General features: G+C 43.7%; 1 protein-coding gene across 6 annotated transcripts in view; it reads left to right on the forward strand.

Moving 5' to 3' along the window:
* Nucleotides 1-25,309, forward strand: part of MCF2L2 (MCF.2 cell line derived transforming sequence-like 2) — a 251,079-nt gene that overhangs the window by 75,356 nt on the left and 150,414 nt on the right. For 5 of the 6 annotated variants that reach the window (XM_081955551.1, XM_081955550.1, XM_081955548.1 and 2 more), the window contains exons 5-13: nt 2,332-2,451; nt 5,350-5,466; nt 9,290-9,439; nt 11,596-11,720; nt 12,006-12,120; nt 13,846-13,965; nt 15,555-15,746; nt 22,890-23,081; nt 24,072-24,249. In XM_081955551.1, the coding sequence (XP_081811677.1) occupies nt 2,332-2,451; nt 5,350-5,466; nt 9,290-9,439; nt 11,596-11,720; nt 12,006-12,120; nt 13,846-13,965; nt 15,555-15,746; nt 22,890-23,081; nt 24,072-24,249 (1,309 nt within the window). The remainder of the gene's footprint in view (nt 1-2,331; nt 2,452-5,349; nt 5,467-9,289; nt 9,440-11,595; nt 11,721-12,005; nt 12,121-13,845; nt 13,966-15,554; nt 15,747-22,889; nt 23,082-24,071; nt 24,250-25,309) is intronic. The other variant, XM_081955549.1, reaches the window with a different exon arrangement.

Here is a 25,309-nt window from a genome sequence, read left to right on the forward strand (position 1 = left end):
TATAGGTCTTCTGCGTGAGCAGGTTGGACTAGATGACCTCCAAGGTCCCTTCCAACTCTTGTTACTGGTACAGATCAAACGCAGGGGTAAATGAAATAACATGGCAATACGGATCAATTTGCCAAGAGCAGAAGCAGCCAGTGCACTTGTGAGTAAATAAGGGTGGTGGGGAAAAATGTTTATCAACCCCACAAGAACCCACAAGAAGGGGTGCGGTTGGAAATATTTATCTCTTCTCTTCTGCATTGAAGAAAGCATTCGCTGGAAGCAGACAGGAAGTCTTGGGTGATTTTTGTAAAGCTGTAAGGCAACATCAAAGGGGGTTAGGAATCTCACAACAAGGCTGACCTAAATAAGTTCCTCTTTGTTGAAACCGCACCAAAGCTCCCTGCAATCCCCACTACACTCTCTGTTTCTTCACCGTCCTTGCTTCCTCTGCTCTTTTTTTCTCCTTCCCTCCTTTCCATCTCCTCTTCTTCCCTTCTCCCACTCTCCCCCTCCCACTGTTTTCTCCTTCTCCTTCTTCCCTTTCCCCTTTCCTCCTCTCCACCTACTCTTTACTTCCATCTCTCCCTCTCTCTCCGTCTCCCTCTCCTTTCCATCTCCCTTCTCTCCCTTCCCTTTCTCCCTCCTTCTCTCCTCTCTCCTTCCCTCCATTCCTTCTCTGTCTGTCTGCCTCTCTCTCACTCTCTCTCCCACCTCCCTCTCTCTTTTCTCTCTCTTTCACCCTCCCTGTTTCCCCTTCCTCTTCTCACTATTGGTCATCCTCTAATCCATACATGATTTATTACTACATCTCTGACAGTTTGCTCTCTGGCCCATGCTGGAAGACCTCACCAGTTCACATGACAGACTGTTCCACTGAGTGACAGTTTGTCTAGTCAAGATGTTTCCTCCAGAAAGCTAGTTTCAGTTCAGGCCCTTGTAGCTTTAACCGCCTGATTCTGCTCCCCCTCCTCCTTTTATTACTTCTTCTTTTATTACAGTACTACAACAATTTCACTACAAGTCTCAGAAAGACTCAGAGATTGACCTTCAGCTTGCGCACCCTGTCTTATTCCTTGAATCTCACAATGGTTGATTAGGTTTTGGTTGGTTTGATGGATTTTTATGTTCTAATGAAAACTGTTCCCAACAATGGATGGGAAAGGTTCCCGAGACCTGTATAAAATAAACAATGAAATGTCCAAATAGCGAGTGAGTGAAGATCCATCTTAATGTTCAGCGTTAAAATCTCTCAGAGGTTCATGCTGAAAGTGGTGGCCAACCAAGAATCACAACAGAAAATATTAAAAACTGCTAGATTAGGATAAGAGTAATTGGGCTAATGGCATTAAGTTGGCGCTCTAGTGCAGGGGTCTCCAACCTTGGCAACTTTAAGACTTGTGGACTTCAACTCCCAGAAGTTGAAGTCCACAAGTCTTAAAATTGCCAAGGTTGGAGACCCCTGCTCTAGTGTCCAGCTGTTGTGGCCCGCCAGCAGAGCTGGCAGCAGATTCGGACAGTGAGGAGATTAGGGAGGAAGATGGGCCAGTCCTGGAGTCTAGGGAAGGCTCTGATGATGAGGGCTCTGTGTCAGAGGCAGAGAGGGGGCCAGAGCCCTGTGCCAGTTATCAGCTGCCTTCAGAGTAAGACATCAGTGAGGCAGAAGAACAGCTGGAGCCTGTTCCCAGTGTGCGCATGCACGGAGTTGCCAGACGAAGGGAACAGCTAAAGAACAGGGGTCGACTTGCGAGTAAGGCCACGGGTGGACAATGAATAGCCACTCCCAGAGAAAATAAAGGAGGACTGAAAGGGGAGTGGAGTTTGCAGGAGACAATTAGTTTGCTTAACTGGTTTGTGACTCTTCGAGACTCCTTGCCAGGTTTTGCAGATATCCGCCTGGCAGCTCTCCAAGCCAGAGAAGGTCTGTGGCTGTAAATCCTCCCTCGAAGGACTTTGCTGGATGGGAATGAGCAGAATTCACAGCAAATTAATAAAAGGGGTTTTTGTGGGGACCAGGAGTTTGCGGCATGCTCTTGGGAAGCCTCGGTCAGAACTCCAGCTCGGTGGTTTTGGCATGTTGGTGGATTTGGCCTTCAGAGCTTTTCCTCTTCTTCAAAGGGTTGAAAGCAGAGATGGATTGCTGCCGGTTCGGCCTGGATTGCTGAACTGGTAGCAGCGACGGAAAGAGGCTCTGCCCACCCGCCCGGACGCTTCTGTGCATGCGCAGAAGCATTGCGCACGCCTGAATCGGTAGTAAAAAAATTGGCAACCCACCTCTGGTTGAAAGGTATTTTGGAGCAGTACGGATTTAGAACAGATCCCTTTCCCTTTTTGCTGTCATTTTAGGGAGCATTTCCCGGGAATCTGCAGTTAGTCTTTGTCCTCCGGCCGTCCCGTTTCATCCAAAGGGCAATCGCTGACATTGGCATCAAACTGTATCGCGATGACTTTAAAATGAAGGTACCGGTAAGCACTTTTCTGATTCTGCATCCCTCTGTTCTCCAGCAAATGTCTCTCCTTCTCTCCTCCCCTCTTCAGGATCTGTCCAACTACAGATAGTCCTCGGCTTACAACCACAATTGAGCCCAAAATGTCCATTGCTAAGCAAGGCCGTTATTAAGGGAATTTTGCCCAGTTTTACTACATTTCTTGCCACAGTTGTTAAGTGAATCACTGCAGGTGTTAAAGTTAGGAACATGGCTGTTAAGTGAATCTTGCATCCCAATTGACTTTGCTCATCGGAAGGCCGCTAAATGGGATCACGTGACCTGGGGAACTCTGTAAAAGTCGTAAATATGAACCAATTACCCAGCAGCCGGATTTTGATCACATGATGGTGGGGAGGCTGCAATGGTCGTAAGTGTGCAAATTGGCCATATAAGTCACTTTCAGCAGCTGTTGTTGTAACTTCAAATGGTCACTAAATGAACTGTTGTAAGTCGAGGACTACCTGCCAACAGCAATCCTCTGATCAAACTATCTGCTCTGGCTCCTAACTTCTTTTTCTCCACCTAAACAGTTTGGGTGGGGGAGGAAAAAGAATTGCAAGGGACTAAAAATTGAATTGTAGTTGAGTATAAGTGATATTTTTGAATATTCCCTGTAATAACCCTCGACCTATGACAGGTGACTTAGCAACCATTCGAAGTTATGACAGACCTACTCTGGGGCTACTTATGAACCTGGATTCAAAATTATGATGGTTGGTCTCCCTATGTCCATGAGTGAACCTATGACATACGTGCCGGAAGTGGCACGCCAGCCATCCGGGCATGCTAGCCGTCGGCCGTTGCTCTTTCGGGTTCTGGCGCACACATGCATGCAGGCCAGCTGGACTTCACATGTGCGGGAGTGCTGGAAGCTGGAAGAGCAGCTTCCCGGCGGACACACTAGTCTTCGCTCATGCATGTGCTCCAGAAACCGGAAGACCAGATCACTGGCATGGTCGTGCCCGCCGGGGAATTGCTCTTTCAGTTCCTGGCGCTTCGGTGCGTGCCATGAAGCTGCTCTTCCAGTTTCTGGCGCTCCCATTTTGGCACTCGGTGCGGAAAAGGTTCACCAACACTGCCCTATGTGGTCCCGTGACTGAACTCTGGACGTTCAACATCACAGTTACATTGAAAGCTGTTTGCAGCATCCTTCGGTCATGTGACTACCTATTATGATGGTTTTGTCTGTGCCTGGAGCGAACCATGGGTTTGCTTAACGACCACTGCAAAAAAGATTGTATAATCTGGTGTGTCGCATGGCTTTACAACCATTGCTACCCTGTTTCCCCGAAAATGAGATCTCCCCGGATAATAAGCCCAATCGAGCTTTTGAGCACATGCGCTAAAATAAGCCCTCCCCCCAAAATATTGCAACATAGCAGCAGCCATGACGTGAGCAAGCTCGCCATCTCCTGCACCTCAAAAATAATAAGACTTCCCCAAAAATAAGGTCAAACATTTATTTCGGGGATCAAAAGAAAATAAGACCCTGTTTTATTTTCGGGGACACACAGTACTATAATGGACAGGCTCCATTACAGTCATAAGTTGAGAACTACCTGTATATACAGTAGTATGCACCCTGAATAAACCAAAGCGCCTCAGTAAAAAGTTCTCAGTAACATTGATTCACCAATGTGTTAATTTTCTATAGGCAGTGATTACTGAGTGTTCTGACCCCCCTCTCCACGCCTGTTAATAAACCAGAACACAGGCTTGGCTGTTTGCCACTGTTTAATTACTGAGATAACGAATCCTTTGGCTGAGGGCCCAGGCAACTCACGTTCAATAGAGCAACCCAGATAATTCAAAATGAAGCAACAAAGATAGTCCAAACAAGCAGACACGGCTAGAATACATAGATTTTCTTAACTAATAAATCGAAAGGTTGTTTCCTGCAAATGTCCCCTCCCAACGCCTCACCTATAATCTCTCTTGGGAGGGGCCAATCCACAACCACCTGTGCTTAATCATCTGTGAGTCTGCCTATGTTGTTGCTGCTTCCGTTTCTCAGCCCTTCTCAATCTAGCATCAGGGACAAAGTGCCTTTGATCCTCTCCACTGCTCCATGCCTCAGGCACCTCCTGGTGGTCAACCAGCCTCTCTGGTCCCTGCTCTGAGTCTGAACCCTGCACAGGGTCCTCCACATCGTCCAGGGCAGACTCATATGGTTCCTCACTATCCGAGTCCATCAGCAGCTCAACCGGGTTCTGCTGGGCCACAACAATTGAGTATCATTATAGGTAGTCCTTGACTTATGACTATTCGTTTAGCGACCATTTGAAGGTGTGAAAGTGCTGAAAAAAGTGACTTACAACTGGCCGCCGCCCTTCTGACCATTGGTAGCATCCCACAGTGACGTGAGCTCCTCTTGTGACCTCCCCAAGCAGTTTCCAACAAGCAAAGTCAATGGGGAAGTCTGCAGGAAAAGTTAATTAATCAGAATAGAGTTGGAAGAGAACTTGGAGGTTTTCTAGCCCAACCCCCTGCTCAAGCAGGAGACCCTTTACCATTTCAGATAGGTGGCTTTCCAATCTCTTCTTAAAAACTTCCAGTGTTGCAGCATCTACAATTTCTGGAGGCATGTCGTTCTCACTATTAGGAAGTTTCTCTTTAGTTCGAGGTTGCTTCTCTCCTTGATTAGTTTCCACCCATTCTTCTTCTTGTCCTGCCTTCAGGTGCTTTGGAGAATAGCTTGACTCCCTCTTCTTTGTGGTGTCCCCAGAGATATTGGAACACTGCTATCATGTCTCCCCTAGTCCTTCTTTTCATATAAATTATATGTGTGTGTCCCTATATCTTTCAGGAACCAAGATTGATTGGTGGAAAGATTTTGTTCTTAGATTCTTTTGTTGTGTTTTTTCCTCCGGTGCAGATCATCATGTTAAATTCAGTATCTGACTTACACGGTTACATCGATACAAGTCAGCTTACTCGGGAGTTAGGAGGAACCTTAGAATATGGACACAGTCAGTGGATACACCATCGAACCGTAAGTAAAGTCGTAGTAATGTTGGATTCTCTCCCAGCCTCTAAAAGGAATAGAATAAGACGGAAATTCTAAGTTGCTCTTTCTGTAGCTGGAGACCCATTTGACTGAAAAATGTGAATTACACTAGGAATTAAATTATCATTTGATTTTCAAATAGGAAGTTTAAACAAAAAGCAGAAGGGGATACATGTATTCCATTATAACTTATGAATAGATTAATTTTTAACTGTTCATCTTATGTGGCTTCGCATCTCAGCTACATGATTCTGGATGACCCACAATTTTAAAATAAGTTTAAAAAAAGGCAAATATTTTTTTAAAAAACCCAAAGAATAAAGCACAAGGAGTTTTTTTGCATTTCATTGCTCCCTGATCCTCAGACTGCCAATTATTATTATTAAAATAATAAGTTATTCTGTTAAATTAGAAATACACTCTATTGCCAAATGTATTCGCTCACCCATCCAAATAATCAGAATCAGGTGGTCCAATCACTTCCATGGCCACAGGTGTATAAAATCAAGTACCTAGGCATGCAGACTGTTTTGACAAACATTGGTGAAAGAAGGGGTCGCTCTCAGGAGCTCAGTGAATTCCAGCATGGGACTGTGATAGGATGCCACCTGTGCAACAAATCCCGTCGTGGAATTTCCTCGCTCCTAAAGATTCCACAGTCAACTGTCAGCTGTATTATAAGAACGTGGAAGTGTTTGGGAACGACAGCAACTCAGCCAAAAAGTGGTAGGCCACGTAAACTCGTCCAACATCAGTGTGTGAGCTCACAAATGCGCTTCTGGAAGAATGGTCAAAAATTCTCATAAACACACTCCTGAACCTTGTGGACAGCCTTCCCAGAAGAGTTGAAGCTGTTATAGCTGCAAAGGGTGGACCAACATCATATTCAACCCTATGGATTAGGAATGGGATGTCACTTACAGTAAGTTCATATGTGAGGAAAGGTAGGTGAGCGAATTCTTTTGGCAATATGGTGTAATACACAGCCTGAGAAGCAGAATATCAGCTAGACTTTCTGATTCTCAGTGGAGAAGTTTGCAATAGTTTGAAATTATGATTGTTCCCTCGAAATTCCTCATTGCTACGGTGGCTCGGGGCCATTAGTGAACGCATGGCTGAACAGAAATGGTCAAACGCTTTAGCGGTTTAATACGTTGGACTCCAAAGAATGTTGAGCCAAAACACTGGAAAATATGGATCACATCCATTTTAATAAGTGGCTGTTGAGGGACATCTGCAGTCTGGGTTTGTGTGTCAAGATAGTGACAGCAACTGTCAAAGCCTTTTTTCCTTGGTGTGTCTTCTACTGCAAATAGAGCACATACCGTATTTTTCGGAGTATAAGACACACCTTTTTTCCTCAAAAAAGAGGCTGAAAATCTGGGTGCGTCTTATACACCGAATACAGCATTTTTTGCCTCCCGAAGCACCGCCCCTTCACCAAAATTGCCATGCATACCTTTATGGAGGCTTTCAGAGAGCTCCTGGGGGCTGGGGAGGGCAGAAATGAGCATAAAATGGGCTGTTTTTGCCCCAGCCTCCAGCAGCACTCTATAAGCTTCCATAAGGCTATGCATGCAATTTCTTTGACATAAAACGGGCCCGTTTTTGCAAAAAACTGGCTGTTTTTTGCTCATCCCCCCCCTCCCCAGGAGCACCCTGCAAGCCCCCCCCCCCCCGGCTATTTCAGGTTTTATGAAAAAAAAAACAGGTCCATTTTCGTGAAAAATGGGCCGTTTTGGGGAGGTTTGCAGAGTGCAAAAACTTTTCTTTTTCCTTTTGGAAAGCTCTTTAACTGATTGATGAGAATTACATTGATCAAGTGCCCTAAAGCTAACCCTAAACCAAACCCTACCTACTGTATTTCTCTATCTCTCTATCTCTCTCTATTTCTCTCTCTCTCCATCCCTTTATCTATCTACCTACCTAACTACTCTCTCTCTCTCCCTACCTACCTACTGTATTTCTCTCTCTTTCTCTCCCTCTCTGTCCCTCTATCTACCTACCTACTTTTCAAAAAGATTTGCCTTTTCAAAACCTTGGTGCGTCTTATACTCCGAAAAGTACGGTATATTAGAACAGGGATGTCAAACTGGCAGCCCCGTGGGCCGGAGGCCACGCACCCCCCCCCCATCTTCTCAAAAGGAAAAAAAAAACATTGGCGATACTTAAGCTGAATTTATGCCTCTGCCCTGCGACCTGAAACATAAATTCAAACCACTTTCTCTGAGCTAGGTTATAAATTTAATCCAGCAATTCTGGCCCTTTGAGGAATTGCAGTTGTGGAAGCTGCTCCTTGCAGCCTGAATCATAGAATACAGGTGGTCCTCGACTTACGACCGCAATTGAGCCCGACATTTATGTTGTTAAGGGAGACATTTGTTCAGTGAGTTTTATCCCATTTTACAACCTTTCTTCCCATACTTAAGTGAGACACAGCTTTTCTTAAGTTAGTAACACGGTTGTTAAGTGAATCAGGCTTTCCCACGGACTTTGCTTCTCATACAAAGGTGATCGCATGACCCCCTGGACACTGCAACCATCATAAATATGAGTCAAGCACCTGACTTTTGATTGTGTGGCCATGGGGATGTTGCAACCGTCGTAAGTGTGAAAAATGATCCTAAGTCACTTTTCCAGGACCATTGTAACTTCAAATGGTCACTGAACGAATGGTTGTAAATTGAGGACTGCCTGTATAGGCAGTCCTTGACTTACAACAGTCATTTAGTGACCATTCAAAGTTGCAGTGGCACTGAAAAAAGTGACATGACCATTTTTCACACTTACGACCATTGTGGCATCCCCGCAGTCACATGATCAAAATTCAGATTGTTGGCAACTGACTCCTATTTATGACGGTTGCAGGGTATTGGGGTCATGTGATCAACCTTTGTGACCTCCTGACAAGCAATGTCAATGGGGAAGCCAGATTCCCTCAACTACCGTGGTACTAAGTTAACAACTGCAGTGATTTGCTCAGTACCGTATTTTTCGGAGTATAAGACGCACCTTTTTCCCCTCAAAAAAGAGGCTGAAAATCTGGGTGCGTCTTATACACTGAATACAGCATTTTTTTTCCTCCTGAAACTCTGCCCCCTTTGCCATAATGGCCGTGCATAGCCTTTAGGAGGCTTTCAGAGAGCTCCTGAGGGCTGGGGAGGGCAGAAATGAGCAAAAAATGGGTGTGTCTTATACTCCAAAAAATACGGTAACTGTGGCAAGCAAGGTCATAAAATGGAGCAAAACTCACTTAACAAATATCTCAATAAAGAGACATAATACTGTTTTGTGGGATGACATGAATGTATCAGTGATTTTCCCCCCCTGGCTTTTATGAAATTGCAGGTAGTTCTTGACTTACGACTACAATTGGGACTAGAGCTCCCACCATCGCTAAGTGAGGCCATCATTAAGTGAATGACACTGAATTTTTTGACCTTTTTTTGCAGTGGTTGTTAAATGAATCGCATGTTAAGCGAGTCTGGCTTCTCCCATTGGCTTTGTTTGGGAAGGTTGCAAATGGGGATCACATGACCCTTTTAATGCGGGCACAGGTCATAGGTCACATTCCAGCGCCATCGTAACTTCAAACAGTTACTTCAACGTATGGTCGTAAGTCGAGGACAACCTGTATCTGAGACTCTAGTTCAACTGACCGTCAAGTGAGCTTCCTTGAACCTAGAAGGATTTAATTCCAAATAAGTGAATAATTTGTATTATTTTGGTCGTTGCATGAAAACTTCCTTGTCTTTGTAAATCAAGGGGGGCTCATGCTTCTTCTTTTTAATTTGCGCCCTCGGCCCAGGCCATTGAAAATTTTGCTATGACTGTGAAAACCACAGCACAGATGTTACAGGCCTTTGGAACAAACCTGGCGGAGACAGAACTTCCCAACAACGTCCAATGCACGGAAGAACTTTTGTGTTCCCACACAGAACAACACACCAAGTTGAAGGTGAGCCTGTTGTGACTTCACAACTCTAAAGGGGATTTTTCCAGGGTCTCCCTGTCCATCCAAATAAAGGTTCCCTGAGACAGAGGTCAGAAGTCAATTATTAATTATTTCATTTACTTATCCATTTGGCTTATCTCCCCTTACAAGAGGGGAGACATAGGTAGTCTTCCACTGTAGACCACAGTGAAGCCTGAAATTGGCTAAGCGGGACAGTTTTGAACTGTTTTGCATCAGTTAGAGCCAGGGGTCTCCAACCTTGGCAACTTTGAGACTTGTGGACTTCAACTCCCAGAATTCCTCAGCTAGCTGGCTGAGGAATTCTGGGAGTTGAAGTCTACAAGTCTCAAAGTTGCCAAGGTTGGAGACCCCTGAGTTAGACGAATCACTGTATTTTGTTAGAGTGAATCATGCAGTCGTTAAATGACTCTGGCTTCTTTCATTGACTTTGCTTGTCGAAAGCCAGCTGAGATGGTTACAAATAATGAGCCCATGATCCTGGGACACGACAGCTGTCATAAACATGCAGAGGTTGTCACACACCCGAATTTTGATCACGTGACCTTGGGGATATTGCAATGTTCATAAGAGCAAAAATCGGCCATCAGTCACTTTATCAGTTCTTTTCAGTATGTTCTTTTTATCTTTCTCAGGCTCCGGACCATGTCATGAAGTTTGGCTTATAACCATGAGAGCCAAATTGCTATCCAGGATGGGCCTTTGGGGCTAGGGAAGAGGGGAATTTGATTATTTTTTTCTATTCTTTTCTATATATATAAAAATGGCTGTGTGTGTTCCAGCATAACTCTGGAACGCCTCAAGCAATTTCAGTCAAACTTGGTGCACAGATGACTTACTCTCTAGAATCAAATACTGTCGGGGTAAGACTCCCCTAATACCCCTCGGTGTGTGTTGTGTGTCTGTCTTCCAGCATAACTGGCAGGAATAGCCAACACTCCAGAAGACAGGCTTAAGATACAGAAGGATCTTGACAAACTTGAACATTGGGCACTATCTAATAAAATGAAATTCAATGGTCCAAAGAGTAAGGTTCTACATTTAGGCAACAAAAACGGAATGCACAGGTACAGTATAGGTGGTTCCTTGCTCAGTAGTAGTAACTGTGAAAGGGATCTTGGAGTCCTAGTGGACAACCATTTAAATATGAGCCAGCAGTGTGCAGCAGCTGCCAAAAAAGCTAACAAAGTTCTAGGCTGCATCAACAGAGGGATAGAATCAAGATCACGTGAAGTGTTAATACCACTTTATAATGCCTTGGTAAGGCCACACTTGGAATACTGCATTCAGTTTTGGTCGCCACGATGTAGAAAAGATGTGGAGACTCTAGAAAGAGTGCAGAGAAGAGCAACAAAGAGGATTAGGGGACTGGAGACTAAAACATATGAAGAACGGTTGCAGGAACTGGGTATGTCTAGTTTAATGAAAAGAAGGACTAGCGGAGACATGATAGCAGTGTTCCAATATCTCAAGGGTTGCCACAAAGGAGAGGGAGTCAAACTATTCTCCAAGGCACCTGAGGGTAGAACAAGAAGCAATGGGTGAAAACTAATCAAGGAGAGAAGCAACTTAGAACTGAGGAGGAATTTCCTGACAGTGAGAACAATTCATCAGTGGAACAGAAGTTGCCTCCAGAAGTTGTGAATGCCCCAACACTGGAAGTCTTTAAGAAGATGTTGGATAGCCATTTGTCTGAAATGGTATAGGGTTTCCTGCCTAGGCAGGGGGTTAGACTAGAAGACCTCCAAGGTCCCTTCCAACTCTGCTATTGTACTGTATTGTAACTCTGGAACGCCTGGGCTGCTGAAATGAATTATATCTATAGTGTCAAATCACAGTACTTTTGACAGTGACGGTGTGCATTTTGCATTCAAGTTCGTTTGTGTGTGTGTGTGTGTGTGTGTGTGTGTGTGTGTTCCAGCATTACTTTGACTTGAAACTATAGGTATAATTCATTCCTTTTCCTGTCTAATGTAGGATTAGCATAAATAAATACTTGGGCAATGCCGGGTTATCACTAATAACTCAATAAAATTCTGATATCCTCGGGGTTCGATTCTAGCAATAAGTGAGAGACGTTACAGGACTTTAGGATTAAATGAGAACTTCTTTTTTCGTCCCTGTTTCCCAATCTCCTCCAGGACGAGCTGAAGCTAGCAGTGAAGCAGGGAGCTATGCTACTGACTTGTATCCGAGAACCTGTCTCACGAAGTACCCCCAGCAGACTCAGTCCCGATGAACTAGAAAATGTGGCAACAGTGGAAAGGTAAAGACATTGAAGTAGCCTGTAGTTCAGCTTGTAGTTCAGGTGGTCCTCGAATTACAACAATTTGTTTAGTGACCATTCGTGAATGCTTTGCTTGCTTTATTTCTCAAGAGTTGTAGGAACAAACCTGGGCTGTTAATGAAGAACTAAAAGGTTCAAATGTTGCTTTGCAACTGTCTCATCTCCACGGAGAAAGAGATGGGTTGATCTAGGCTTATTTTCAGTTACCTTGAAATTCAAAGGAAGAAATCATTTTCTCTGAATCAAATGTCATTCTTTTGACAGGTTACTTGCCCAGTTGGATGAGACCGAAAGAGCTTTTGATCAATTTTGGTCCAAGCATCACCTAAAATTAGAGCAGTGTTTGCAGCTTCGACATTTTGAACAGAACTTCCGAGAGGTAACTCTTTTGCACGTCTCTTAACCCTTCAATTTGTCCCCCCTCCATTGTTTCCCTCCTTGGAAAGTTAGTAGATCACTTTTGTTCCTTATATGTATTATTCCCATCCAAAACCAAATCTATAAGAAAGGAAAACAGATATTCGACTTATAAGACACCTGGGCCACTGTCAGCCAGTGGTTCTTGGCAGGATTTCAGGATGGGACAACTTGCTCATCCTTAAAACATCCAGGTTTTAATATCTAAAGTTCGGATGATGCTGGAAAGTCATAGCTGGACTAATGTGTGTTTTTTTCTTCTTATCCAGCTGTGATCAGAACAGCAATTGTAGGGAAAAATATTTATTCTGTGCTCTTTTGTTCCGTTCCATTTCGTTCCATTCTATATGCTGTGCTATGCTGCTATGCTATTTCTATTTCTATTCAAACCCTACCCCTGCCCTATTTTTGTGTTCTGTCATTTTATATTCAATATTTTAATGGTTTTAATGTTTATTGTACTGTAAGCTGATGTTTGAAACAAGATGGGCAGCAAACTTAAATAAAACAAATCAATCAATCAATTCCCACCTATGGTGATTAAAGTAGAAAATGCTGCTCAGTCTCAGAGCTGAGGTTAACTCCTTGAAAATGAGAACTGAATAAAGTCAATTTAGAGCTGTCTTCTATAAGACAAACCTTGGAATATTTTGATGATTTTTATCATAGTTACCTGCTCTGTTATTGTTTCTCTGTAGATGTATTCCTGGTCCTTAAATTAAGAGCTCAAAACCAAGCTACAGTCTCAATTATTCCATATATATATGAGCAATGACCTAGTCCAGGGGTGTCAAACTCATGGCCCACGGACCGGATACGTCACCCACTGGCCACGCCTATCCCTGGTTTAGCAAAGGGGAAAAAAGTTGTGATACTTCATGTGACGACAACATGACATCACAGGTTTGACACCTCTGACCTGGTCCTAGATGGTACTTCTGTCCAGTACCGGTAATCCTCATTTACCAACCACATTAGAGACAGATAACTCTGTTGCTAAATCAGTGTGGTCTTTAAGCATGATGTTATGGGTCCACGCCAACTTAAGCTGGCAGTTCCGGCTGTGGATGTTAAGCGAACCACTGCAGTTCCTTAAGTTTAATGTCATAGGACTGTAATTTGCAACTTCCTGGCAGCTTCCTCGTTAATTTTGCTCACTGGTAGTGAGCTGCGATTGTCACAGATGTTTAGCATGCAACTATGCGGTGCTGTGACTGTGGTAAATATGCACCAGTTGCCAAGCACCCAAATCATAACCATGTGTCCACAGCGACACTGCAATGGCTGCCACCTCAAGGACCTGTTGTGAAAGTATTTCAGTGCCATCGTAAGTTTGAATGGTCACTCAATGAATGGTTAAGCAAGTACTACCTGTATGTAAAATTAATCCACGATGGTTATAGCGTTTCCCAAACTACCCTCTCTGAATTGCATTAGATTACAAATTCCATCTTCATCCAACAGGCAATGGTAATGGAAGAACATTGAATTATGAAAAGTTGTTTTATTATATTCAAGTTGTGGATGGAAAGTATGCATTCTCGGTCTACATGTGGTCTGTCTGTCTTGGTAGAAGAATTCTTCTCTTCCTTTGATTGTCTATGATTCGCCTTGACTTCTGCAGTCTTAACAGGCAGGAAATTGTAGCAAATTTGCTCCCATCTTTTTATGCCCATTTTTCTTGTAGGTCAAATTAACCCTGGACAACTTGATGGAAGTGCAAGCAGTTTTCACAGATATTGGAGACAGCATCTCCCGCGTGGAGCATATCCTGAAAGAACAAAGACAGTTAGAAGAAAGAGGACAGGTAAATTGGGCTTTGTAATAGAGCTTGTTCTTGCTTCACAATCATAACTGCGACCAGCAACACTGTCATTAAGCAAGACGTCACACCATTGCAACATGGCTGACTCAGGCATTCTGGGAGTGGAAGTCCACAGGTCATAAAGGAGCCATAGTTACCTACCCCTGATTTAGGTGGCTGAAACTCCAATTAATTAATTAATTTATTTAATTTAGTAAACTTCTAGACCGCCCCCTCTCCCCGAAGGGACTCAGGGCGGTGTACAGGTACAAATTTAAAAACCATACACTCGATAATATACATAACTAAAATTGAATTAAATATCCCCTGTACAAATTTATAAGAATTAAAAACTTAAACCTTAAAACCAAACCATAAAGTTTAAAAATACAAACTGAGGTGGGAAAGCTGGAATTAGGCCAGGCCGGCTAGATGAAACAGGTGGGTTTTAAGTTTCCGGCGGAAGGAGCGGAGGTCCGTAGTCGTTCTAATGTCAGGGGGAAGATCATTCCAGAGGGTCGGGCCCATCACAGAGAAGGCCCTTCCCCTGGGCGTCGCCCGCTGGCACAGCCTAGTGGACGGCACCCGGAGGAGTCCCTCTCTGTGTGAGCGAATCGGCCGAAGGGATGTATGGGGCAGGATATGATCCCGCAAATAGCTAGGTCCTGTGCCATGGAGCGCTTTGAAGATGATAACACCTTGAAACACCTTGAAATTAAATTGTGGATTATTTCCTTACGTCTTTTGATGAAGTCAAAGCAAAGGCTCGCAATGAACAAAGACTTGCAACAAAAAGTCAAAGATAATTAAAAAAAAGTTTCTTCCAACATATAAATAACGAGAAAAAAAATCAAGGAAACAGTCGGTCCACTACATATTAGCCAGTGGTGTGCAGCAGCAGCCGCCAAAAAAACCCCAATGTAATCCTAACTTCGTTAACAGAGGGATACAATCGAGATCAAGTGAGTTACTAATACCACTCTATAAACCCTTAGTAAGACCACACCTAGAATACTGCATCCAGTTTTATTCACCATACTATAAAAAAAGATTTCCAGACTCTAGAAAGGGTGCAGAGAAGAGGAACCAGGATGATTAGGGAACTGGAGGCTAAAACATACAATGAATGGCTTTAAGGAACTTGGCATAGCTAGAAGAGAAGGACCAGGGGAGACATGATATCAGCATTGCAATGTTTGAGGGGCTGCCACAGAGAGGAGGGGGTCAAACTATTTTCCAAAGCACCTGAAGGCCAGACAAGGAATAATGGATGGAAACTGACCAAGGAGAGATTCAACCTAGAAATAAGGAGGAATTTTATGACAGTGAGAACAATCAACCCATGGAAACAAAAGTTGCCTTTGGAAGTTGTAGGACTTTAACTTTTAACTTTTATTTAATTTATAAACCGCACCCTCTCCCAGAAGGGACTCGGAGCTTCATCACTGGGGCCTTTCAAGAAGAGATTGGACTGCCATTTGTCAGAAATGGTGTAGAGTCTCCTGCTTGAGCAGGGGGTTGGACTAGATGACCCATAAGGTCCCTTCCAACTCTGTTAATGTATGTTTTCTTTATCTTTCCTTCTTTTACAGGAACCTTTGGAAAGAGCCCAGTCCTTGGCTGTCCACGGAGACCAGCTGATCCAAAACGACCATTATGCAATTGATTCCATTAGACCGAAGTGTGTTGAACTCAGGCGGATCTGTGATGACTTTGCCAATGAAACCAAGAAAAAATACGACATCTTGGGGAAATCCCTTGAATTACACAGACAGTTAGACAAGGTAAGAGGCCGGGTAACTGTGAGTAAAGGTCAGAAAAATGTAATTTGCTATTAGCATGAAAGATTAACAGAACAATATGCATGCGGTCTTACTACCACAGTTGAGCCCAAATTTTCTGTTGTTGAATGAGTTAAGGGAATTTTGCTTCTTTGTGGGATTCAGACGGTTTTCACCCGTTTGGGTGAACCGGATGTTAAGTTTGCTGAACCGGTTGTTGCAAGGACTAGCTGGCCCCGCCCACCTTGCCCCTCCCCTCCTAGGAGTCTCCACGCAGCCCGTTCATCATGGCAGGTAAGTACAGGTGAGCCCCGGGGAGACCACTTTCACCCTCCTGGAGGCTCGGAGAAAGCCTCCGGAGCCTGAGGAGGGCGAAAACACCCTCCCTCCTGTGGTGCAGGAGACGGAGTAGGCCACGCCCCTCATGGCCACACACCCCCAGCAACCGGACAGAGAACTGGTTGCTAACATTTTGCAATCCCACCCCTGATTTTACCCCATTTTACGACCTCTCTTACCACCGTTGTTAAGTGAATCACTGCAGTTACATTAGTAGCTCATTTGTTAAGTGAATCTGTCTTCCTCATTGACTTTACTTGTCAGAAGGTTGCAAAAGGTTATTTATGTCTCCTCCAGGACAGTGCAAGCTTCATAAATATGAACCAGTTGCCAAGCATTCAAATTTTGATCATGGGCCCATGATCATAAGTATGCAATGGTCATAATCATGAAAAAATAGTTCTAAGTAACTTTTTCAGTGTCGTCATACCTTCGAACGGTCGTTTAACTGAGGACTTACCTGTAGCTATTGATTGCCTAAAAATAATGGGGAATTTTTTCACCAAATTTTTCAAACCTTGGCATTAGGAAATCAAATTCTGTAACGACGATGATTTAACTTACTTTGACAGTCTTTCCAGATTATCCAGGCCTTTGCAAATGTTTGTCTGATCAAAGTCCCCCCCCCCCCCCCGAGTGGATTAGAAACTTCCTCAGCTTTAAATGGTTCCCCCTGCCCTTCCTAGATTTTGTTACAAAAAATGGTTCCAACAGAATTAGGGAGCATATTGTACAAATGCACAAAGGACCCCTTGTTAAACTGCATTATTCTCGGATGAATCGATATAGGTAACTGAGCTCACACAAGTCAACTTGATTGAAGGCAAAATTACATGATATTTGATACATGATAGTTCAGACAGTTTACACCACGCACGTTATATTAGAAGACTTAGACTTATGTTCTGACCTAGGCTTCCCCAAAAAGCACGAAACAGATTCATGGTCCTGACAAAACCCCTTTTATTAAGCGAATGTCAATTCCTCTCATTCACATTCAGCAAAGGCCTGGCAAACAGTCTTTCAAAGGTGAATTTATGACCACAGACCTTATCTCGCTTGGAAAGCTGCCATGTAAATATTTTGCCAAACGCAGTGCTGTGCAAGGGAAGCCTTGGCACAGAGTCTCTGAGATTCATGGACAGATCTTCACACTCCTGAAATGAACGAACGAATTGTTTCCTGCAAAAGCCCACTCCACTTTCGCTCCTCTTTTATTTCCTATGGGAGGGCCATTCACTGTCCACCTGTGGCTTTACTCCCAAGTTGACCCTGATTTCTCAGCTGTTCTGTTCTTCTGATAACTCTGCGAATGCTCAGCGCATGCACACACTGGGAACAGGCTCCAGCTGTTCCTCTGCCTCACTGCTGTCTAGTTCTGAAGGCAGCCGAGAACTGTCAGATGGCCCTGGCCCCATCTCTGCCTCCGACGCAGACCCCTCATCCGAGCCTTCCCCAGCCTCCAGGACTGGCTCATGTTCCTCCCCAACCTCTTCTCTGTCCGACTGTGCTGCCAGCTCCACTGTGGCTGGCGGGCCACAACAACTTAGACTTAGAATAACTTTATTGTCACTTTGAATGTACACTAATCGGCATAGATTAAAATGAAATTTCCTTGCATACTGTTAGGTAAGCTCTCCGTTAGGAGAGCCAGTGTGCAGAAAAGCGTAATGAGAGTGGTGTGGAAGAACACGCACAAACCAGAGTTCAAGTTACCTACGGTTCAGTCAGTCAGTTATCCATCGAACACAGTCCAGTATCATATAATCAGTTCAGCACACAAAGTCGCTAACAGTAGCAAAACTCACAGTAACTCACGAAAGCAGTATCTACGATCAGCATCTAACAGAGAGCTAACAGTCATTCTGGCTCCACCTTATGGCTGCTTGAGGTAACAGCAACCAATCCCATTACAGCAGTACTTAAAGCAACAGTACTACCATCATGGTTTATATATTGCTGACCCAACTGTTAGCTTACATTCCTAACATATACAACTCTCAAAGGGTCACCACCTCCAATATGCACTGCAGAAACATGACTAAATAAATGAACAAATAATAAATAAATAAATAAATAAATAAATAAATAAATAAATAAATAAATAAATACAAAATTATGCATATATACATACACATATTATATGACATGGAGATATTACCTATTCTATATTTGCCCAACACTGCATCTATGGTTATAAGCATGGTTTACTGAAGGCCAAATATGGCTTTTTCATACATGGGCCTTGGTGTGCCTATTTTCCAGTGAGACAAACAGAGACAGGAAGATCATTTTATTACAATAGATCAGAATATTCAGACAAAAGGGATTCCTCATTCAAAGAGGGAACCCCGATCTTTAGCTTACGTCCCCTTTGATAGTTAACATAACAAAGAAATCTGAAAGAGGAACCTTGATTGGACAGGATAATAGCGTACATGTTTACTAAAATGAGGTCTGAAGGGGAATACATTGTAAGGGGAAAGATGGTTTAGAGTTCACCAAAGAGATTAGCCAGACTCCAATTTTGTACTAACAAACTTTTCTGATCAGGAGCTAGTCTCCAGCTTGTTTATCAGTTTAGGAATGTTAAAAGCTAATCAATCTTGAACATCACTTTAAAAGAAAGAATATAAATCAGATTAAAATACAAAATAACTATGTTAGTTAGCAAATTACAAAACCCATGTGTCAGGGTTCCAAGTAACATCCCTCAACGAAAGAAGACTCCGAGGTTTGAGTTTCCTCAAAATTCCATTTTATTAGAGATGTCCTATTGGCACATCTGGGAAAACCCGAATCTGAAAATTTCCAGGTTTTCCCCACCCAAAAGAAAGTTCAGGTCCCTGCCCAACAGCCACATGTCCGTCGCATGGTCCAATCAGGCACCATCCAAAACTGGAGATGCCTCTCAGTCACACCACTCCAGGTGCAGGGCAAGGTGGCCTTGACTCTCTGAGAAAAGAATGTTATTTTGACTATATATCTCCCATACTCCGTATAATCCCCCCTCCCATTTTCCCACAACATTAACTGCAACATTAACTGTATGTTAAGGCCCAAATGTAAAAGATGGCTTCCAGGCCTGACACCATGTTATTTGCCCCTCATAATTCAACATCGTTTCATGGGTAAGCATAAGATATTGAACCATAAATGAAGCACACAGGCCGAGTTCACTCAACAAGCTAAGTTAAAAGTATGGCAGGAGGGTATGTTAAGAATATGGATGATGTGGCAGTTAATTTCATGAACTAGTGAAATCTGGATGGTGACATATATTCCTGGATCTGTTTCCTGCTACAAAGTCATAAAGATGTAGGTCAAATATTCCCTCATTCTGAGTCATCCATCATTTCAAGGGTTTTGAAAGTGTTCTGGACTCTGAACAAATAGACTGCCTTATTATGATATGGAATATTATATTTTGCAAAACCAAAATCCATATAGAAGACCATAGTCCTATTCTGCTATAGAGGTATCCTCAACTTATGATCAGAATTGGGACCAGACTTGCCGTTGTTAAGCAAGGCAGTTATTAGGTCAGTCCCACCAAATTTTATGAGCTTTTTTGCCATGGTTGTTAAGCAGATCACTGCAGTGGCTGAGTGAATCACACGGTCATTATGTGAATCTCAGCGATTGAATCAGAAACACTGGGAAGGAGAGATCCGGGTGAAGCATCACAGAGGAGGAAAGACTGTCCTTCCTTCCTTAGATGTACAGGTAGTCCTCGATTTACGACCACAACAGTGACTGGAAAATGTGTCATTAAGTGGTGCAGTTGTTAATTAAGGTATCCCGTGACCCTATCCGATTTTCCAATCTTTTTTGCCAGAGATGTTAAGCAGATCACCCGCAATCATTAAGCAAGATGTAACATGACCAGATTTTTGATCTCCTGCAGGCTTCCCCATTGACTTTCCTACTGAAAGACAGTTGAGAAGGTTGCAAATAGCGATCACCCTGGACATTGCAACCATTTATAAATACATGCTGGTTGCTAAGCATCTGAATTTTGGTCACCTGACTGTGGGAATGCGAAAACCGGTTGTAAGCCACTTTTTTTTAGTGCTGTTGTAACTTCAAACTGTCACTAAATGAGCGATTGTAAGTCACACATACATGCCGCTTGCTAAGCATCTGAATTTTGTTCACAGAACTGTAGGAATACTGTGATGGTTGTAAGCGCAAGGACTGGTTGTAAGCCACTTTTCAGTGCTGTTGTAACTTCGGTCACCAAATGAGTTGAGGACTACTTGTACTCTACAATCAGGACTGAATTTAGTCTGAAACCTAAAGAAAAGAGAAGGGACGGGAACACAGACTGAGAAAAGCATAGTACCCGTATTTTTCGCCCTATAAGACGCTCCAGAATATAAGACGCACCCAATTTTAAAGGAGGAAAATCTAGAAAAAAAAAGATTCTGAACCAAATACTGTAGTAAAATATTTTATATCAACTGTATAAAGTTAACAGCAGTTTAAGAACAATTTTATGTCAACCCTGTAACATATTAAGAACTATCTTTACTCTCATTAACAGTCAGTAAAGTCAGTAAACAGTGAAAGTAACAAAAATAAGGCTGTAATGTTTTTATTCGAACCCCAAGAATTCCTCTTCTTCGCTGCTATCAGAAATGAGGAAGGACAGATCCACGCAGTCATTGTCATCACTTTCTTCCTCACTGGTGTTTGCCTGCCCCATTTTTAGATGACCCAGGTGGCTACATTCGGCGTATAAGACGCACCCAGATTTTCACCCTCTTTTCTGGAGTAAAAAGGTGCGTCTTATAGGGCGAAAAATATGGTAAATGGGACACACCAGTTTTTTTACAGTGATCTTTCAAAGTTACAACACACATAAAAAGGGTGGAACTTTGATGACGTGGTTATAGCCACCATTATAACTTTTCACGATCCTTTTTCTGTCGACTCCTCTGCCTCCCGTGCTCCATAAAAGTTCAGATTACAAAATGTGTGGCATTTTTAGGCAAAGTATGAAATGCCTGTGTTAGTTTAACATACTATGTACTTTCCCTAAGCATTGTGTCAGCGTTCCAAATATCATGCAGAATTAAATCAGAGTCCAAGGCAGAGCTATCCTTAAAGTTCCAATTTAATAAGACAGACATGTTGGCACATCTGTGGAAATCCCAAATCTAAAAGCTTCCTGGGATTCCACCCAGTTGAAAGTTCATGATCTTATCCCCACGCCCATAAATCCATCACATGGTCCAATCTTCTTCGGCCACGCTGGCATCTCCACCCAGCTGGTTCCGGTCAGGTGCAGAGGTGCGGAGACAAAAGATGACCTTGGCTTCTAAGAAAGGAATGACAACAACACATTCCACAATTCTACTTCTTTCTATTCCCCCTCCCAATTACTACACTAATGAAACAGCACAATGAAATAATAGAGTATGTGGCAGGCCAAAGATCCTAAAAAGGAATAGAACTGCAGGCCTGACACATTGTATATAATACCTAGGTATTCATGCAGAATGACAAGAACTATTTAGGTGGAGTATGAAAAGAGAGTCATGAAAACGGTTAGGGCTGAGATGGTATTCAGCAGGGTCTCACCAGTTCTGGAGAACTGGTAGTGGAAATTTTGAGTAGTTCGGAGAACCGGTAAATACCAATTCTGATTGGCCCTGACCCCATCTATTCTCTGCCTCTCGAGTCCCAGCTGATTGGGAGGAAACTGAGATTTTGCAGTAACCTTCCCCTGGAGTGTGGAGGGAATGGCGAGTTTACACTATTCTTCCCCTGCCACGCCCACCTAGCCACGCCCACCAAGCCATGCCACGCCCACCAAGCCAGGCCCACGGAACCGGTAGCAAAATTTTGAATCCTACCGCTGGGTTAGGGCTACGGTTATTCTAATCCTAACCCTATTCTTAACCCTAACTCTACTCTTAACCTAAATACTAACCTTAACCCTAATCCCAATCTTAACCCTAACCCTTTATTAAAAAGACGTATATGAAAATGAATGAAGAAACTCAAAATAAAGTACAAGATTTTCCTACTAAAAGAAAAACCAAGAGAAAAGAGAAAAAGTCAAGTATTTACTACTTGTTGCCACAAGGAAGGCTAGAATAGCATTTTAGGGGTATTCTATACTCTGCTGGCTTGTTTTTTGGCACTGCATAGAATATGTGCAATATTAAGTCCTTCGTCCTCTGACGTTCCATTTTTGGCATTCTATATATTTCCTAGGCATTCTATAAAACGACTAATTTCACAAATTGATGGTAACATATCCATCTATATATATAAAAATGGCTGTGTGTGTATGTGTATGTTCCAACATAACTCTGGAACTCCTCGAGCAATTTCAACCAATCTTGGTACACAGATGACTTACTCTCTGGAAACAAATTCTGTGGGGGTAAGACACCCCTAACAACCCTTGGGGTTCTGTTAAGATACAGCCTGTTGTGCCTTAAAATTGGTTCTTCTCTACTGCCTTAAAATGGCTTCTACTGTACAGCACAGTAGAGTTGCTATGGTAATGGCTTCACAGTACTCCACAAGGGGGCCCTCTGGTAAGAGAGAAAATCCAACATTAGAAATTACATTTGGTCCGGACATTTGTGAATGTCTAATATAGGATTGGGATAAACAAATGCCCGGGCCACGCTGGGTTAACAGCTGGTTTAATATATTAATGGTGCCAACTCTTCATTCCTCTGCTCTCCTAAAATGACCCTGCTCACACCACGGTGGACCCAGGGATTGATAGCTGACAAAATGTATTATCTGAGCTTTTAACAGCATATTCATCTCCTCTTTTTCAAGGCTAGCCAGTGGGGTGAAGCTGGAATCTACCTCTTAGCTTCCCAAGCTGTAGACAAATGCCAGACACAAGAGGGAGCCGAAACTGCACTTTGTGAGATAGAGAAGTTCCTGGAAACTCTCAAGGACCACCAGATGCTGAATGCAAAGGAGTTCTACAACCAGTTTGACATGATTCTCACCCCAGAAATAAAGGTAAGATCCTAAGAGGGCAGCCAGTGTTTGATGAACGTTTGTCCAAAGGTATTTCAAAACTTTCAAATCTGAAGGCCCTAATGTCTGTTGATAGTCAGTGCCAGAGGTGTCCAACTTTGGCAGCTTTAAGACTTATGGACTTCCAACTACTGGAATTGTGGGAGTTGAATTGCACAGGTCTTAGAATTGCCAAGGTTAGACATCCCAGGTCAACGCTAAGACCAAGCGTCAGGTGCTGAAAAGATGCTTTGGAGTAGAAGCATTGCATTGGTTCCTTTGCTGTTGTTAGTTGCGAAGTCATGTCTGACATACCATGACCCCATGGACAACGTTCCCAGCAGGCCTTCCTGTCCTCTACCATCTTCTGGAGTCCATTTAAGCTCATGCCGACTGCTTCGGTGACTCCATCCAGCCACCTCATTCTCTGTCGTCCCCTTCTTCTTTTGCCCTCCATCTTTCCCAGCATCAGGCTCTTCTCCAGTGAGTCCTTCCTTCTCATTAGGTGGCCAAAGTACTTGAGTTTCATCTCCGGGATCTGGCCTTCTAAAGAGCAGTCAGAGTTGATCTCCTCTAGGACTAACCGGTTGGACTGCCTTGCAGTCCAAGGGACTCGCAAGAGTCTTCTCCAGCACTATAATTCAAAGGCCTCAATTCTTTGGCGCTCAGCCTTTCTTATGGTCCAACCTTCACAGCCATCCATTGCAACTGGGAAAACCACAGCCGTGACTATATGCACTTTTGTTGGCAGGGTGATGTCTCTGCTTTTTTGTATGCTGTCTAGATTTGGCCTAGCTTTCCTCCCGTGGAGCAAGCATCTTTTAATTTCTTGGCTGCAGTCCCCATCTGCGGTGATCTTGGAGCCCAGGAAAATAAAATCTGTGACTACCTCCATTTCTTCCCCATCTATTTGCCAGGAATTGAGCGGGCCGGATGCCATGATCTTAGTTGTTCCTTACATAACCCCAATTTATTTATTTTTTTCTCCTGCAGAGCAATGCCCAAAGAGTACTACAGAAACTTGAAGACGTGCAAGAAATGTTTGAGAAGAGACAAGTCAGCCTGAAGAAGTTGGCAGCCAAACAGACCCGGCCGGTGCAACCCGTTGCCCCTCATCCCGAATCCTCGCCCAAGAGAGCCTCTCCTAAAACCGTCCGCCCTGCCCCGTTAGGTAAGGTTTTGGGGGGAATGGCATGGGACGGAGTAACTCTGGAGCCCCATGTTTAGAGAAATGGTTTTCCTTGCCAGGAGTTCTCTGCCGATCTCCTTTCTCTGTTTACTCTAGCTAGCTTAGTACTGTGCTGATTCCTGGAATTGCACCCAGTTTAAGAGTCTTTTTCAACACCTAAAGATTTATGTGTATTTATTCTCAAGCTAGTCCCACAGGTCTTTCTGAATGTGTGAGTCATACTTCTTCAATTACTCTTATTTATTATTTATTTATTTTATTGAACTTATTAGTCGCCCCCTCTCCCCACAGGGACTCGGGGCGACGTACAGAGCAATAATCAAGATAGCACCATATATCGTGCAGAGGAGGTAAAAACAAGTCCATAAATAAGCATACTTACAAAGTTTAAAACCAAAAAATATTAAAAACAAAATTTCCCATTATAAAATGACCTGGGGTGGCAAGATTGTAACGTTTATGCCAGGCCGGCTTGACAAAACAGGTAGGTCTTCAGCTTCATGCGGAAGGAGCGAAGATCGGTTGTTGTCCGGATGTCTGGGGGGAGGTCATTCCAAAGGGTAGGGCCCACCACAGAGAAGGCCCTACTCCTGGGCACCGCCCCCTGGCACTCTCTAGAGGACGGCACCCGGAGCAGCCCCTCCCTGTGTGAGCGAGTGGGTCGCAGGGATGTATGGGGCAGGACGCGATCCCGCAGGTAACTAGGCCCTGTGCCATGGAGCGCTTTGAAGATGGTGACCAATACCTTGAAGCGCACCCGGTAGGCCACAGGAAGCCAGTGCAGCTCGCGCAGGATAGGTGTTATATGGGAGAATCTCGATCTCCCCATAATAACCCGCGCGGCTGCATTCTGGACCAACTGCAGTCTCCGGGCGCACCTCAAGGGGAGCCCCATGTAGAGAGCGTTACAGTAGTCCAGGCGGGACGTCACCAGCGCGTGAGTGACTGTGCGCAAGACCTCCCGGTCCAAAAGGGGCCGCAACTGACGCACGAGGCGAACCTGGTGGAACGCCCCCCTTGCTACGGCCGCCACGTGATCTTC

The sequence above is a fragment of the Natrix helvetica genome (assembly GCF_964273705.1).
Source record: "Natrix helvetica genome assembly, chromosome: 5".
Lineage (NCBI taxonomy): Eukaryota > Metazoa > Chordata > Lepidosauria > Squamata > Natricidae > Natrix > Natrix helvetica.